Raw genomic sequence first — 17,650 nt, 5'->3', positions numbered from 1 at the left:
CAATGTACACTTTTGAAATAATGACATATAAAATGGCGTATTTGTCAGACTTCTCCTAACCGTTTCATTTCCGATTCAACACATCGCCATCAACAGGAGCATTGCATGTAGCCCTACTTTTCCTATGAAAAAAGAATGTATTGGGGATTTCGGCATTAGATACTGTTAGGACAGTCCATTAATTATGTAACGTACAGAGCTTGAGAAAGGTTTACAATTTGTTATTCTATATAACATAAGGGATTCTTTTTAACAATTTAACTGTTGACATTTCGTACCATCTAACTGATCATAAAATTCCCAAAGAAAACCGAAAATTTTCCGGCAATATTTAAGAAAACTCGCGCTGAAGAAAGAAAGAAAAAAAAAAAAAGAAAAATATACAGTGATTATATTCTGAGTATTAGAGGTTCTAATATCTGAGAATCAGAGAAAAAATAAGAGAGGCACAAAGGTAACCAGCGACAAATTTAGAAAAAAATAGTAGGTGATTCTCTTAGGAATACTTCGTGTTTAGAAATCTCAAAGTTTTAAGGGGAGGGACTTGAAGGTTATGAGAAACATTTGATTCGTTTTCTATAGAAATCCTAAAATTTCGGAGGAGCTCAGCCCTTTCCCCACCGGTGTAAATCCGCCATTGAAGCTAATTGTGGAACAAATTGGGTCAAAATTGTTAAAAATAGCGCTTTATACTTAATGACAATCCCATTTTATTACAAGTTTGTGCCATCTATTAATTATGTCAGAAAATTGGTCTGAACAAATCTCAATTATCGATATTCACAGGCGTGCGCAACGTGGGTGCCATGGGTGACTTGGTACCCCATTAGACAAGCCTTTTTAAGTAGAATTATTACAAACTGAGAAGAGATTACGTGTAAATTATTTCCCGTCTGCATGTGTGCCGTGCGTCGCCGACGCAGCATCGGATGCAATGATGTTATCTTTTCTTAGGGGAAAGGAGGGGGGGGGGGGAAGACGACATTCCATACGGTGGTACTTTAGATCTGGCACCCACCTTCCCAATGTCCTGCGCATGCTAGTGCCGATATTGCCTATAACAGACACGAAGTGTTTGGTTGTCATGAAATGTTAGGCCAGAATAAAACAAGTAAGGTTAAAGAGAACAATCTTTGAGAAGACTGGAATTAGACGATAATGAGAATTGGGAATCTTTGGAAAACGAACCAAATTGTAAATGCACGAGTGTAACTTAGGAATAGCTGAAAGCTAGTCTCAACGGCCTCTAAAATAACAACTTCAAAATTATGTATGCATAGTCAATGTACTCAATATGACCCAACCTAAGCACAAAATCAAAAATGTTTTTATGAAAGTTTATAACTTAATATGCGTCGCATCAAATGAATATAAACAATGTAGTGCATAGTAGATCGATGTGATGGTAGGATGTGTGAAAAAATCAGTTATACTAAAGATTAAAATACAATTTGACTTTGAAGGGAAAATCGTCTGTGATCGCTTCTTCTCAATAAAACGGAAATGGATTTTAGGAAACTCGATATTCAATTGTCTCCAGAAAACATACAAGCAACAAAGAAAACAAACATGGCAAGCATAACTAATGCTGTCTCTCTAGTTCCTTTCTATTTACAACCTCCTCCTCTTCAATAGATAGGTTAGCTTAGGCTCAAATATGTTCTAACACGTGGGCCTACCTTATAGACGACAGACGACAATCCTGCCTGGCTTTGACTTCACGTAGCTACATTAATCATTCGGCGTGAGTAATTTTCACTAAAAAACCCATCGGCGTCGACACTCTGAATCAGGAGCTCCTTCTTGCTCTATATCTCGCCGTTTTTGATGTAAGTGGCTATCGTCGTAACGCAAAGTGTTCCCAAAAGTGTTGTAAATGTTCTTTTCTCCATATTTTATCAGAAATAATGAGTCTTAATTGTAACGAAGCAAACAAGTATTGTAAGCTAAGGATAAGTAATAATTCCATTTCATGAAAATTAAATATCCAAATAGCAACTTCTTTTCTTCTGTTATTTTCTCTCAGAGACTATTCAAAAGGTACATAATCCAAACATCATGTGGACCGTTACTCATGTGAGAGTTCGACTCCAACCTTTCTACCTCTTTAATCAATCTATTAACTTTCTCTGTATGTATACGCCGACCAAACAATAGTTTATTGTTTTGCGCATTTAATTAAACAGATAATGAGTTACTGAAAGCAATAACAATTTATTTTGCATCTGGAATTTTGGTCTGTATAAATTTGTATAGTTGCTGGAGTTAATAAGTATTAGACTAAGAAAATCCAATACCCAAACACTGAAGATCCCGCACACGAGGCTTTTGCAGGAAAGCACAACACAACACTGACAAAAGATGCGGGAGGCGGCCTAACGGTATTTTTGAAAAGAAAGACAAGAGACCGCCAGAGTAAGATACTACAAATAGAAACCATATTGACCTGCAGAGACATCTCTACAGCAAAACTGACACTACATTAAACATATATTTTGTTCCAAGTTTTGGAAATGCTCACAATAGGCTCAAACACTGAAAAAACATAAGCCTTCATTTTCTTCTTAATTTTATGAAACAAACAGAGGGCATAATGGCCCGAACACTGTATTAGAGTAGAATGAAAGTACTAGCATCTCGAGGTAGACCAATGAGTAGGCGAAACGAAGAAAAGATATTTTACACTTATCCACAGAATACAAACTAATACATATATTCAGAAAACCAAAGTATATTGAAGTAATTTTAAATTTACAGTAATTCAAGTAATTTATTGTTAAGGACTTTTCCAGTAGACCTAATTAAAAAAAAAAAATATGAAGTGCACTGGGTATCCAAGCTCCTGGGCCTGGTTATCCAAGTGCTGGCCCTAGGTATCCATTTGGATACAAAAAGGTAGCTTAAAAAATGCCCTGGAGTATCTAATGTACTCGATTCAACATCGACACCACCTCTTGTCCTTAGAGGCAAAGAAGTCAGTTATTGCTGTTTCCACCTCCAGCTGGTTCGTGAAGCACCGGATTTTAGGAAGTATACGATGGACAGAAACAGATACTAACTCGAAGTGGCAAGGTCTATCACTATATGCTTTTTGTCTGATATCAGTTCGATGTCATCAAGTTCTGAATTTTTTGTTGCGTTTTGCGTTATCCTGTTGTAGTAGGATGCGCTTTCGGTTCACGAATGATGGATATTTTTGACGCAGTGCAGCATACGTACTCTCCAACTGTTCAGAGTAGAGGTCGGCATTGATGGTACGATCATTACGAAGAAACTTGAAATGAACTACCCATTCGTAGTTCCACCATACACAGAACATTACTTTATGCTCAAAACAGCCCTGTTTGACGACCAGTTTTGGAAGTTGGCCCTTTCTCAACCACTGTTTTTGCACATTGGGATTGCGGAAAAACACTAACTTTTTGTCGCATGTAAAAATCCGTTTGAGGAAATGCACATCATGCGGATTTTGCGACAGTTGTGTGCACACATCCACTCTTCTCTAGAAGTAAGGTAGCGTCAACTCACAATGCGGCAGCTTCTGATGGTTTTCCCGACTTCGTGAAGTTGATGCACTACAGTGGACTGAAACATGACGAGTTAGTTTGACAATCATCGTGCACAGATGGATGTATTTCCCCTTTCTCAATGACATATCGTGTGACTTCAGAATCTGCTACCATGGGGCAGTCAAACCTTGGCTGATCTTTGGCATTTTCACAACCTGCACGAAATTTCTGGAACCAACGAGTTGCTTTGTTTTGATTCATTTTCCTTTTTACCGTTTCGCATGGTAAATGTTTTGGATTGCTGCTGGTAGCGTTATGCCCGAATTGAACTCATACAGAAACAGTTCACGTAACAGATTGATGTTGAGCACTTTTTATCACTGCCACTAACAAGTGATTGAGGTTACCGATGGATTGGCGGTTTTCGTATTAAGTAGTCCGCTCACTACAGTATCTCTTGGGCCAGTTTGAGCTTATACTTACGGTCGATCACGGTGTATACACACACCTGAAGAAATATTGCAAGACACATGACTAATCCTTGTATAATATCGACATCATCAAATTGAAAACGATTACCCAAGAAAGATTTGTATGATTGAGTTTTTTTTTTTTGTAATTTTTGTATTACAGGCACGTATACTCTATTTTACGCCATTCTGTGCTTACCCTGTATGTTTAGAAATAGAATGACTTCCTAGTTTCTATGATACCAGAGCGCTCTTAATGTAAATGAAATGAAATCTTTAAGCCCTTTCGTACTAGCATTCTTGAAAGGTCTTATTTAGGCTAATGATCAGCGTGATTGGGAGTATGTAAACTGGGAAAACAAAAGTTGAACAATATGTTAGTCCAACGTAGTTAAAATGTATGTTGGTCAGCCGACAATTTGCCATAATTTATCCAATAGTTTCGATCTCGCACTGACCAGTCGCAATTTTATTTCTTTCGTTAGGGGCTACGTTAACAAATACTTGATAAAACGGCCATTACAATGTAGGACCAACGTCGTCATTTGGCTAAATTGGCTAGCCTACCGTTTTCCACTGTTAGGCTTGTCACTACCGCTAGAGTTTAGGCTAGAGATGAAAAAAAAAAAATGGCTTTAAGAAAATCGGAAATGTTCGTTTTTTTTAAATACTTTTTTTTTACAACTTTTGTACCTCAGTGTCAACTTTGTTTCTCTGTAGTAAATTCTACAATTAAAAAGAATGCATTTACAAGATTCACTACCTATGAAATGAAATGAAATTTTTGAGTTTTACGTCCCACGGTTATGCCAGTTAGGCTAAAGGAGACGGTGATGATGAGAGATGAATGAAATGGGTGGAATGAAAAAAAGTAGGAGGAAACGGGAGAACCCCGAGAAAACCCACGCACACGGTGTTTGTCCACCACAAAGTTTACTTGGAGGGAGGGAGCAGGGTTTCACTATCTATGAATCGTATGTTAGGTCCAAGAATGGCTATCTTTATTTGTTCACTAATTGGCATTTAATTGGTAGCCAGCAGCTATAAGTTATTCAACCAAATATACCACAAGAGTCATGTTGATTGCCTAACCACCTTATCAAGTTCCTGAAAGTTCTACATGTTGCAGACATATTTTAAAGACGGTGTATATAACTACAAATTCTAGGGATGGTACCGAGACCGAGACTAGTCTCGGTCTCGTCTCGGTCTCGTCTCGATAATTCGAGACGAAACCGAGACCGAGACGGACTTTTATATACCGAGACGAGACCGAGACCGAGACAAACTTTTACATACCGAGACGAGACCGAGACCGAGACAGACCTCTATAAATCGAGACGAGACCGAGACGAGACCTTGGTCAGTCTCGAAAGTCTCGGTCTCGTCTCGAATATTGACAGCTATTTTGCCTTTAGTGAAAATTTGTTTCGTTTCTGTGTGGGACAATATGGGAACGGTTGACTGATGTACAGTGGCGTATTTAGGGGGTAGGTGTCGGGCTCAAGCCCCTTCCGAAATAAATTTGTGATTATTTTTTGTGATTATATTGCAATTACAACACAAATGTTTCTTACCAGTTCCTCAAGCTTCTCCCGAAACAAAATCCACTGCTGTTATATATAATCTCTCTCTCTTATATATATCTATATCTATATATATATCTATATCTATATATATATATCTATATCTATCTATCTATCTATATATATATATCATCATAGGTATTCTGCCTTTATTGGCAGGTCACTTGCCGCAGCTGAGAAGCTTCCATGCTCCACGGTCCTCCGCTAACCTTTTCGTCTTCGCGTATGATCTTTCTGTTTTAATATCATCCATTAATTGTAGTCTCTTTCGCCCCCTCCCTCTCTTTCCCGCCACCATACCCTCTAGGACGTCCCTCATAATACAATCTCTTCTTAGGCAATGTCCCAACCAGTTTCTCTTCCTCTTCCTAATAATATCTAAAAGTGTTCTTTTCTCACCCACCATTTCTAACACTCTCTCATTCGTTTTCCGCTCGACTCAACTAATTCTTTCCATTCTTCTCCACACCTACATTTCGAAGGCTTCCAGTCGATTTTCGTCACCTTTACTTAATGTCCACGTTTCCGCCCCATACAGTGCAACACTCCACACGAAGCATTTTATGAGTCTTTTTCTCAACTCTTTGTTCAAGGTCCCACAAAACAGACTTTTCTTTCTTTTAAAGGCTTCTTTCGCCATTCCTATCCTTGCTTTTATTTCACGTTCGCATTTCATGACATTACTAAGAACACTACCCAGGTATATATATGTGTGTATGTATGTATGTGTGTGTGTGTGCAAATAACGTAGCTAAACTGCAAAATATTTTAAAATTGCTCGTAATTTGGTTTATGGTGCAATAATGTTTATAAAAGACGATGTTTTTCGTAGTCTTTATAATGTTAATGTTAATGTTAATGTCAAAGTTTTGGTTCTAGCAATACATGTAAATGCAAATTGTAACTGAAATTAAATGTAACTGATAACTTTTCTGTAACCCTAGTGTTCCCCTAAGCCTTAATCGTGATGTACACAAAATCATGGTTAAGAGAAAGTTCTAATTACACCCTAGTTACATTTCACTTGTTTTAGTTTGACCACCGACCACCTCAAACTCGACCCTATGCAGTTATTGAAGGACTTACAGTTAGTAGTACACACTGTGTTGATTTTTGGCACGGTGGATTGATTTAAATCAGTCTGATTTAAATCACGATTTTAATCAAGATTTAAATCACTTGATTTTTTTAATAAAAATCGTTGATTTAAATCAAATTTCGAAATAAATTAATTTAAAGTGAAAGTAAGTAAAATCCCGTTTCTGTTCTGTTATTTCGATTATGGAAGATAATAATCATAATACAATGAGACTCAAATGCATGTACAACACAGTATGAAAATGAGTATCATGCAGAGGATGATTAGGAAAATTCCCGTTTTGAACGGGTAACGGGAGAATCCTGCTTTCTTGTCTTCGTAACATAGGGTTTTTAAATCGTTAACTATTCCAACGGAGAAATCACCATCGACATTTAAGACAAAAATTCTTTTATGTACACGTCTATTTGTTTGTTTCCAGATAATAGGGGCGTATTTAGAGGGGCCCGATCCCCTTTCCGAAACAAAAAATAAGTAAATAAAACTTTAGGCGAAATTTATGTACTAAATACATAGAACGAAGTTCCTCGGGATCGTAATACGGAAAATTTTGGATGCGTTAAAATATCGAATAATACTTTTGATAAAGTGGAATCTTCCAAATATCTAGGATCAATACTAACAGACGAAAACGATATCTACGAAGAAATTAAATGTCGACTAAGCAGGGAATTCGTGTTATTATTCAGTTCAAAATCTCTTGTCGTCACGAATTCTGCCCAGGAATTTGAAGATTAAAATATATATGCTTGTTGCTCTCAGGGTGTCTAGCAAGCAAGCATAATCAAATTCCCTGACTTTCCCTGACAAAATTAGAATTTTCTCTGACTCTGTCATTCTTTTTTTCTTAGTAACTCATGAAAAGTAACTTATATTTAAATCATGAAAATGAAATCTTTCAGTTTTACGTCCCACGATTATACCGGTTAGGCTAAAGGAGACGGTGATGATGAGTAATGAATGAAATGAAGAAAGTGGGAGGAAACGGGAGAACCCCGAGAAAACCCACGACCACGGTGTTTGTCCACCATAAAGTTCACACGGTGCAAGCTGGGATCGAACCAGGGAACCCAAGCACCGGAGGTGAACGCTCTACCAGTGAACCACCGCGCCCCTAACTTATATTTAAAGTGAACTGTAAGTTTTCACCATTGTTTATATGCTTATACAATATTCTACAAACGTACAAACGATCCAATTCATTTACCTGTAATTTATGACTATTTTAGTGGCATTTCTTCACCCCTCACAGCCTGGGAAAGATTTTTCCCTGATACACAATGAAATTCCCTGACATTTTCCCTGACCCTGCAAATTCCCTGACTTTTCCTGACTGGTAGACACCTTGCTTCTGTATGGTTCCGAAACATGGTCGCTTACTATGAGGGAAGAACGTAGACTGAAAGTATATGAGAACAAGATCCTGAGACGAATATTCAGACCCAAGAGGAGCGGGAATGAGGGAATTTCATAACGAGGAACCACTTAATTTTTACGGTTTACCAAACATTGCTAGGGTCATCAACTCTAGGAGACTCAGGTGGGCAGGATGGAAGAAAATAGGAACACTTTCAAATTTTTAACTGGAAGACCGATCGGAAAACGACCATTAGGAAGATCTAGGCGCAGATGGGATGACAATATTAAGATGAATCTCGCAGAAATAATAATACAAAATAGAAACTGGATCCAGTTGGCTAAGGATAGAAGTCAGTGGAGAGTTTCCGTGAACGCGGCAATGAACCTCCGGGTTCCATAGGCCATAAAGTTAAACAGTTAATTTTGGGCGAAATTTATGTATTTTAGATATATTTCGTGCCACTGGCTAGTTTCGATGTTTTAAAAAATATACTGCCAAATATCAGGAACTTTCGTGAAAAGAAAAGTGTCATGTTGATAAACGTTGCTGTACGTTTTTTCCTTAATGCTTAAGAAATATTGTTTCGAATTGAAATAGGTTAAGGATTGAGGATTAATTCGAAATTAAACCAAAATACTTTCACTTAAATGGCATAATTTTCATTTAATATTAATTCCTAATGTTTTTTCTCCAGTTCGCGACTTGTATTATACGAGGAGAAAGGTTTGATTTAAATCAAAAAAATCGATTTAAATAAAAAAAACCAACAAAAATGATTTTTATTAAAAAAATCATGATTTTTTTCCACCCTGATTTTTGTTTGGTTTGTTTTAGTTTAATGTCCCACGATTATGTTAGAGCGTCTAAACTAGACGTGGAGCTAATGATTATAATGGAATCCGAACCACTTCGGTCGTTCAACTGTACTCCTACCGGAAATCGAATTCGGGACAAAGCGAACCGAAGTCAAGTGTGCTAGCCACTAGACCAAATGGGCCCTCACATCATGGTGATTTAAATCATTGAGTCAGTGTTGTCAGATTCGAAGATCAAAAACTAGATCCTTGTGCTCCAGAAGTACCGGATTTGAACTATTTGTAGAACAAATATATACCGTAGAAATGAATTATTTGGCAACTAATGACTGGTACTAGTGAAATGATTTTTAATATGTGGACTGGAAAATGTGCTGGACATATTGCAAGAAATTATGATCGACGAACAAAAACAATTCTAGACAGGATACCACGAGATAAAAACAGCCTAGAAAACGTTCTTGTACAAGAAGGTTTGACGAAATCAAGAACAACTGGGGAGTAATCTGAGAAAGAATTGCTCAAGATAAATAGTTGTAGAGAAGATTGGAAAGACCTTCATCCAGCAGTGGGTTCATAATTGTTGATTATAATTATGATTATGATTTTACTATATCTGGATATCAGAGATAAACTAAACCAAGTTATAATTTCGTAATTTTACAGGAGAAGCGAAAAACCGGTTCCTTAAGTAAGACCTATAGTACTGTTTTTCTGTTTTTCAAACTATACTAAGTAGTTACAAAGTAATGGGATGCTTTTAGACATATTATTACACCACTAGAAAGAACATAGTCTGTTAAAAAGTATTGTTAATCAATTTCGACCAAAAAGTGACTTAGCATAATCTACCTCTAAAGTTCTTATATATATATATATATATATATATATATATATATATATATATATATATATATATACTTTTACTGGGTAAGGTGGGGTAAAAACAGATCCAAAATTTAACGAAATTCGAAATTCGTACAGCGAAAAAAATATTTTTGACTTCATATTGCAGCAAAAGTACGAAAATTAATAGAAAAGAAAACTAGAAAGTTAAGAATCACTCGTATTGCCAGGACAGACAAAATATATATATATATATATATATATATATATATATATATATATATATATATATATATATATATATATATATATATATATATATATATATATATAGCTCGAATTGCCTATATACTTATATAATATGTATGTTTATGTTCGCAAGTAATTTTCAATCAATATAAAATTTCAATATAATGAACGCACAGTTAGTTTTCTCGAATAAAGATCACATGCACTGTTGAGAAATCAGGAATAAGCTTAATCTATGTTACGGCACTGGATATATGCTTATGTAATACACTACGACCTTATGAACTTGCATAAGAAACAGAATGTACTTAAAGTGAGACGCGAATTATACGAAACACCGGACTTTGAATCTAACTTGTTTGGTGATCCAACCCGAGACCAACGATGCAAAGATGAGTGCCGTAGCTCCCACCAGAAGGTTAAGGAAGTTCCTGTTTTAAAGTGTCAATTAAATAATGAGATGTGATACGGTAATAAATCATTTGATCAATTTGAAACAAAATATATTGTAGTAATAATTTACTATATTTGTTAAGATAATGAATATTATATTATATTCTGTTTTCAGAATGTATTGGATAATAAATGAGAAATTGTAAAATTTCAATTTTGGTACAATTAAATACATTCGTGCTGCTATGTGTTGCGTTATCCGTTAGGAAGTATTGAACAATTCTGATTCAAAGGAAGGAAATAAACTACTGTATAGTACTGGAGTTAATTTAATAGAGTTTAATTGTATAGGCAGTACTGAAGCTATTTGAGACAAAGTTTATTGCTAAAAAGTGAAATATGGGTTACTATTAGGGTTTTATCCCGGGTATGTTATACCCACTGATGATTGAACCTGGAACACACACATGGAAAGCATCAGCGCTAGCAAATTAGCTACGAAGAGGTACATCATACCATAATTCAAAGTCAAGAATGAAGGCAAAAAATAAGCGGAAACGACAGACTGTACGATAATAATACTTCAACAATTTTAATTTCACACTAAATATTTCAAGACTTTCGAGACGAGACCCGAGACGAGACCGAGACTTGGCCTTCGAGACCGAGACCGAGATCGAGACAGGCATCTGTTGACCGAGACGAGACCGAGACCGAGACGGCGATTTTTGACTCGAGACGAGATCGAGACCGAGACCGCTACTTATCAACCGAGACGAGACCGAGACTGTATAAAGTCTCGTCTCGTCTCGTCTCGATACCATCCCTAACAAATTCAAAGCAGCTTGCGTCATAATGCGGTAATCAAATTAAAGGTGTCGTCACACAATCAGTGTTCATAGTTTGAGGAAAATTTTCCTAATCTAGAGAAATTTGGTAGGTAAATTTAACAAAAAGGAAAAAAAAAAGGATTTTTTCAAAAAAAAAAAAAAGCTGAAGGTTGCAGGGAAATTCTGCGCTGACTGATTGACCAATATAAAAGCTTAAATATTTATTTGTTCTTCAGAAGTAAATCATATATGTGTGTGTTCAAAGTAGCGTAATTTGCACTCAATTTTGACTGGATGTATTTGTATTTTCTGTAAAAAAAAAAAAAAAAAAGTGAATAAAAAAGTAATAATAATAGAAGCAGAAATCAAAAGTTGGCACTCCCTTTAATATAGCTAAGTTAATCTTATCACATTAACTTCTGTCATAGGAATTGGACAGTCAAAAACTAGGGAAAATGTGATAAGAAAAGGGAAAATTTGTGTCACTCGAGGGAAATTTTTAAAGGAAACTTACGAATACTGCACACAATCACATTTTATGTCACATCGCCTGCCACAATTTTATTAACAGTTTTCATATAGAATTGATTCTGGATTTGTGTGACATCTTTAACATAACTAATCAGATGCAAGTACCAACTCTATTTATTTATTTATTTATTCAATACAATAGGCTCTAGGATCAGTTACAGTTTCTTAGAAATACATTTACTTACAAACAGAGAAAGAAAGTTTTGTATACGAAAATGGTGGCTTAGAATATTCAGATAGCAACAACACAGAAACGAGCTGAAACTATTGAAGTATGCTTTAGAATATGACAATTTCACATCTCGGCATAGATGACTTGCAATGTAAGATTTTTTTTTTTAAATAAAGAGAAGCACATAAATGCCATTATTAAACACTGAAATAAGTGCGTTATAGGAATTCTTAAAGAAATAATATTAGAGATGAGGAAGAATATTCGCTTTTACGCTACAAGGATAATAGTATCATAAATAATTTATCCATTTAGTTAATGATTAGTAATGCAATAATCGTGTATGATATCCATTAATGGGTTTCACTGAAAGCTTCAAAAGTCAATGAACAGCAGGAACGTGAGTAGTATTACATTTTAATGTACTTACAAAAAATTACAGTACTTGCTTACCTTTATATATCAACATGACTTTTTTATGTAATACGAAAAAAACAAGTCAGAATATTTAATAAGAAACACAATGAAGAAATGACACATTAGCATTAGAAACAACAGTAACTGTCAGCCTTAATGTAAAATAAAATCAATAAAACACATAATGTTAAGGATGAGAGTACTTGCACACTAGATACGGGTATCCTCTGATAATTTTTTTTTTATATATTGGGCTGCGATGGCTCAATGGTAGAGCGTTCACCTCTGGTGCATGGGCTTCTTGGTTCAATCCCAACTGAGGCCAAATAAATTTTGTCGTGGATAAACACCGCGTGCGTTTTTTCTCGGGGTTCTCCCGTTTCCTCCCACATAATCATTCTACCATTTATTTCATTTCTCATTATCACCGTCTCTAGCCTAGCCGGCATAACGTTGGACACAAAACTCAAAAGATTTCATTTCATTTCATTCTTGATATATTCTTCGTCCTTAATTAAAAAATAATGAGTAAATGCAATAGTATTAGAAACTATAATTTTCAGTCTTAAAGTGAAATGAAAATCCAATAAAATACAAAAGTATGAAGTATGATAGTAACGTTCACACTAGAAACGGCTATCCTTTGAAAAAATGATATGTTCTTGGTCCTTATATAACTCACAAGGGAACATCTTATATTGATAGTAGCATTGCCCAATCAAACAATGCGCAATCGATAGAGGAGTGAAGAAAAGTGAGAAATCCAAAGTTTTACGGGCCGACACCCAGAAACACAGGAGACACAGAGGAAAGAAGAATCTATAATCATGTGAAGATAGCAATGCAAAACATATACTTACACAGGAAGAACTTCAAAATGATTAAAATAATCCAAATGACATTGACACAACAGTATAGTAAGCAAACATTGTGCCCATAGACATGCTTAATAGCATCATATGTAATGCAGTGTTGCTAACTGAGCACAAAATGAAATTTTGTTAAATGGCACGGAACACAAATTATAACATCTAACAAAACAAATCTAATTATGAGTAGAACCATACCTGTGAAGTCTTGACATACTGTGTTGTCAACGTTTGAAGATAGACCTATATGAATCTTGGATATAGAAGAGTACATACAGTAGTAGGCCTACATGATTCGAACTAGTTAAAACCAAAATATGAGACCAGAAACAAGAATATAATCACTGAAGTCCGAAAATAAGGGACGAAGCACAGTGTCGAAGTAGTTTTGTCCAAGTGGAAAACTCTACAATTAGCACTCTACAACTTGAGACATCGTGCCCACCTCGAGCTCTTACATCTGTAGTTTAGGATAAAGAAAACGAATGGTTAATGAAAGTGAATCAAATAACTGGCGGAATGATAATGTGGGGGAGAATGAAAGAATATCAGGTAAATCTACGGACAGGATATTGCCCACCATAATCCATATGGCCTGGGATCAAACGAGGCAGTAATGATTTCAGAGGATGATCTGGGGGGAATATCCCCGGGATCATATCTTCTATCGTGCTCCATGAGGATTCTCAGTATTTTGGCAGTACTAATTTTCACTTCCCAGTGTACTGAAATCCGCTCAAGGGGGAAATCATTTTCTGAAATCATCTTTAAAACCAGGGACCCCTGGCACCTAAGGTGATCCTTCTAGAAATGAGCTATCGTGGCCCAGATGGTGCTGTTATTCTACTTTTGTTGAGATACATATAAATGGCCATATAAATACATATACGTACCTTGTAATTATTATGAACACTCTTCAAAACGTATCTAATTGGAAAACTGGGTTTACTGTATATAAAAAAAAAAAAATAGAAAGGAATTCTCTATGTAGAGACAACGGTACCGTAACTAAAAAGTAAATTCAAGAATTATTAACTAACAGTGCATAATTAACTTTCTTTTCTTGTATTTACAGAAAAAATCCTAAAAGAGCATGTAAGATACGAGTAAATGACACCAAACAACTTCAAGCATGTAGGTTTAATCCTCGCAAAAAGACGAAAATTATTATTCATGGATTCCTCTCGAGTGCCAAGGAGCAAGTTTTTACCATAATCAAGAATGGTAAGTGATTCATCAATAATGAAGCGTTTACATTTTTCACATGAAGTAGATATATATGTAAAGTGCATGTAGAACATGGTATTTTTAATATATTATTATCTAATGTCAAGCTTCATTAGTCAATTATCAGAGCATGGTACGTAAGTGAAGTGTATTGTAACAACGTGTACTATAAAATAACTGTTAAACATGTGTAGTTAACGTAAGTTGTAGTCTGTGCCAATCTTTCTGAAAGTAACAAATATGAACTGTGGACGGCACAGATATAAAGTCAGTATTCTATACCGTATGTCCAATAATGAACTTCTAAGAAGTCAGAGTGCCATAAATCGGAAAATATGTAATCGACGTGTGCAAAATCTGTGTAATGAAACTGTAATGCCTTAGTTCTCCTACATGTAGTTTATCTCATCCCTCTGCGATGGATCTGGCTCGGCAATACAATACGAAGACAAAAATGTCTTCGGTGGTTTATTAATTGACGCGTGGAGGCGATTACTTGCAAAATGAAAACATTAGCTGTCGTATACATGGTATCCCTAATTCTAATACCAACCTATTCTTCCTTTCCATCTTCTTAGGTTCCAGTCTTCTATATACCTTATTGAATGACAGAAAACAAAACTGGCCACCTTAGTGCAGTTTCATGCTTTAGTAGCCCTATCCTGTTAAGTTAGCGTAAGTGGGCTACAGTGGCTAGTTCTGCCAAAGCACTCATCTAATCCTAGTATCTAGTCGAACTTTCGCTACTATTATTATTATTATTATTATTATTATTATTATTATTATTATTATTATTATTATTATTATTATTAGTAGTAGTAGTAGTAGTAGTAGTAGTAGTAGTAGTAGTAGTAGAAGTAGTAGTAGTAGTAGTAGTAGTAGTAGTAGTAGTAGTAGTAGTAGTAGTATTAGCAGTAGTAGTAGTTCCCCCCCAAACCGTTAATATTGCCCCTAATTAATAGTTGTTATATTTACATTTAACTTTTTTGGTTAGTCTGGCTACCAATTAACTTGCGGTCACACAAATATTAATGTTCAAATCTTTGTATGGACACAGCCCTGGTCTTAGTAACAATCAGTAAAGCGAGTTCACGTTTAGCATAATTACTATCCGTTTTTAAACATCCTAATTAAATTGAAACAATACAGTTTAAGTTGCAATTAAATTGTCGCAATTCTATGAGTATAGTATAGTACAGTGTTTCCCAACCTTTTTCAACTTGCGGCACACTACGGGTGTTACTTGGATTCTCGCGACACACTTATAGATATTATTATTTGTAAATATAAATACAGTGGTATTTTTTTTCTGTGATTATTGATCTCCTTCTCACAGAGGAAAAAGCTCTATCACTTTTTCCCCGCCGTAAATCATTATGCTTATTTTTCATTCTAATTTAAAAATTGAAAAAAAAAATGCAATGAAATATTAAACTTAGGCTTTTAAAAATCTGCTTTCTTTTTAAAACTTTATCCAACCTTAGATCACTAAATAACGAACGAACAAACAAATCTCTTTTACTTTTAAAACACAAATGAAGGTAATTCGTCGAAAGGATTGAATGATATTTTAAATTTTCAAGTTACGAAATAGTCTGCAACAATAAAGAAGCACTAGTGATCATAACAATGATAACAGATACTTTTTTCAACATTAGAAATGTACAGAACAGTAACCCGGTATGAAATTTAAAATTGTAGATTCATAGTAGAGGTTCATAGTAATGTGAAATATAAATATACATTTTTCCCTACGTTTTGCAATTTGATTGCTATAAAGTTAATAATTTTGTTTCGATTCCTCGCGGCACACCAGCGGCCCATTCACGGCACACCAGTGTGCCGGGGCACACCGGTTGGGAAACGATGGTATAGTATATTATATGTATTACAATCGTACTGTAGAAAGACCACAGCCGTAGATAGAAATTTCGGCACCAGGGGCGAAATAGAATTCGCCCCTACACTCACCTTACCAAACTTGCTTTTTTTAACATATGAGAGAAGCAGCTTTTGATGTTACACTAAGCTGAATGTTTATGAAGCATGTTGGACATACCATTGCAACAGCCAAAAGCGATCATTATGTATTCTTTTACAAATAAGAGCTGCTTTCAAGAGGCTTATTTTGGATTTTTTTGTTAAACTTGACAAAACTACCATTGGTTGTATTTAAATCCACTTGGAGAAAAGGTATGGAAATTTACAACTATTTACATTTCATACCGACTAACTCTATAGCCTATGGAACCTGGAGGTTCAATGCCGCGTTCACAAAAGCTCTCTATTGACTTCTATCTTTAGCCAACTAAATCCAGTTTTTACTTCGTATTCCTATTTCTGTGAGATCCATCTTTATATTGTCCTCCCATTTGCGCCTAGGTCTTCCTAATGGTCATTTTCCGATTGGATTTCCAGTCAAAACTTTGAAAACGATATAAATTACGTAATTCTCGTTATGAAGTTTCCGCCATTCACCATTCCCATTCCTTTTGGGTCCGAATATTCGTCTTAGGATCTTGTTTTCAAAGAAGTGAAATTCCAATACATTAGTAACTTTGATGCTAATGATCTACTGTTCCACGCTTAGTTGCATGCATGGAGAGCATGCCCGCGACCGTTCGATCTATTTAATGGACGGGTACCGCTCAAATGTATCGCACCCCGCCCGTAGTTCCTCAATACGCTATTGATTGCTCGTGCACAATGTGCACCGTCAGAATTTGCCCCCTAATTCTGACTCGCCTAAGCGATGTAACTCCCATTTTCTGAGGGAGTGGGATACGCCCACTGTGCGGGCAGACCGAAGTCCTGAGTGACTACCAGTAGACCTACTGGTTGAGGAAGACTGCTAGCGAGTCAGTCCTATCATGCTCTGCAGGCATGGCGCCCGAGCGTTTCAAGGCAAGCTCACCTCCCCCATACGCTTGCCGTTACTCAGATTCCTGGGATTAGCTCCCGCATGGTACCGAATCGAACGGTATGACCACTGCCCGGCAGAGTCCAACCCAATTCCTGAGCCCCAGGAAATGCCCGGGGGCCTTGTTCAATCCCGGCCCTGCCTACCTCTATCGTTCAACTGGCAACCGCCTTGTCGTGTAGAGGTACCAGGCACACGTCGAGATACTCCCGTGGTATCTCATCCCGGACCCAATGGTACGCGTTAAGTCACCATTTGAGTTTGGTGCCGGCCCATATCCCACAGAGTTTCCACCCTTTAGCAGGATCAGAACCGTTACCCAGATTCCTGGGATTGGCCCCTCCCCCACCTCTGTTT

The 17,650-nt window shown here is 36.2% G+C and overlaps 1 protein-coding gene across 2 annotated transcripts in view; it reads left to right on the top strand.

Annotated features, from left to right (window-relative positions):
* LOC145673098 (inactive pancreatic lipase-related protein 1-like) overlaps positions 1-17,650 on the top strand; it is a 146,935-nt gene that overhangs the window by 85,012 nt on the left and 44,273 nt on the right. For both annotated transcript variants that reach the window (XM_081742459.1, XM_081742458.1), the window contains exon 3: positions 14,222-14,370. In XM_081742459.1, the coding sequence (XP_081598585.1) occupies positions 14,222-14,370 (149 nt within the window). The remainder of the gene's footprint in view (positions 1-14,221; positions 14,371-17,650) is intronic.

Source organism: Thermobia domestica, chromosome 16 (genome assembly GCF_964235325.1).
Source record: "Thermobia domestica chromosome 16, izTheDome1.hap1.1, whole genome shotgun sequence".
Lineage (NCBI taxonomy): Eukaryota > Metazoa > Arthropoda > Insecta > Zygentoma > Lepismatidae > Thermobia > Thermobia domestica.
Note: the sequence above shows the minus strand (reverse complement) of the source record. Positions and strands in the feature narration are given on the sequence as shown.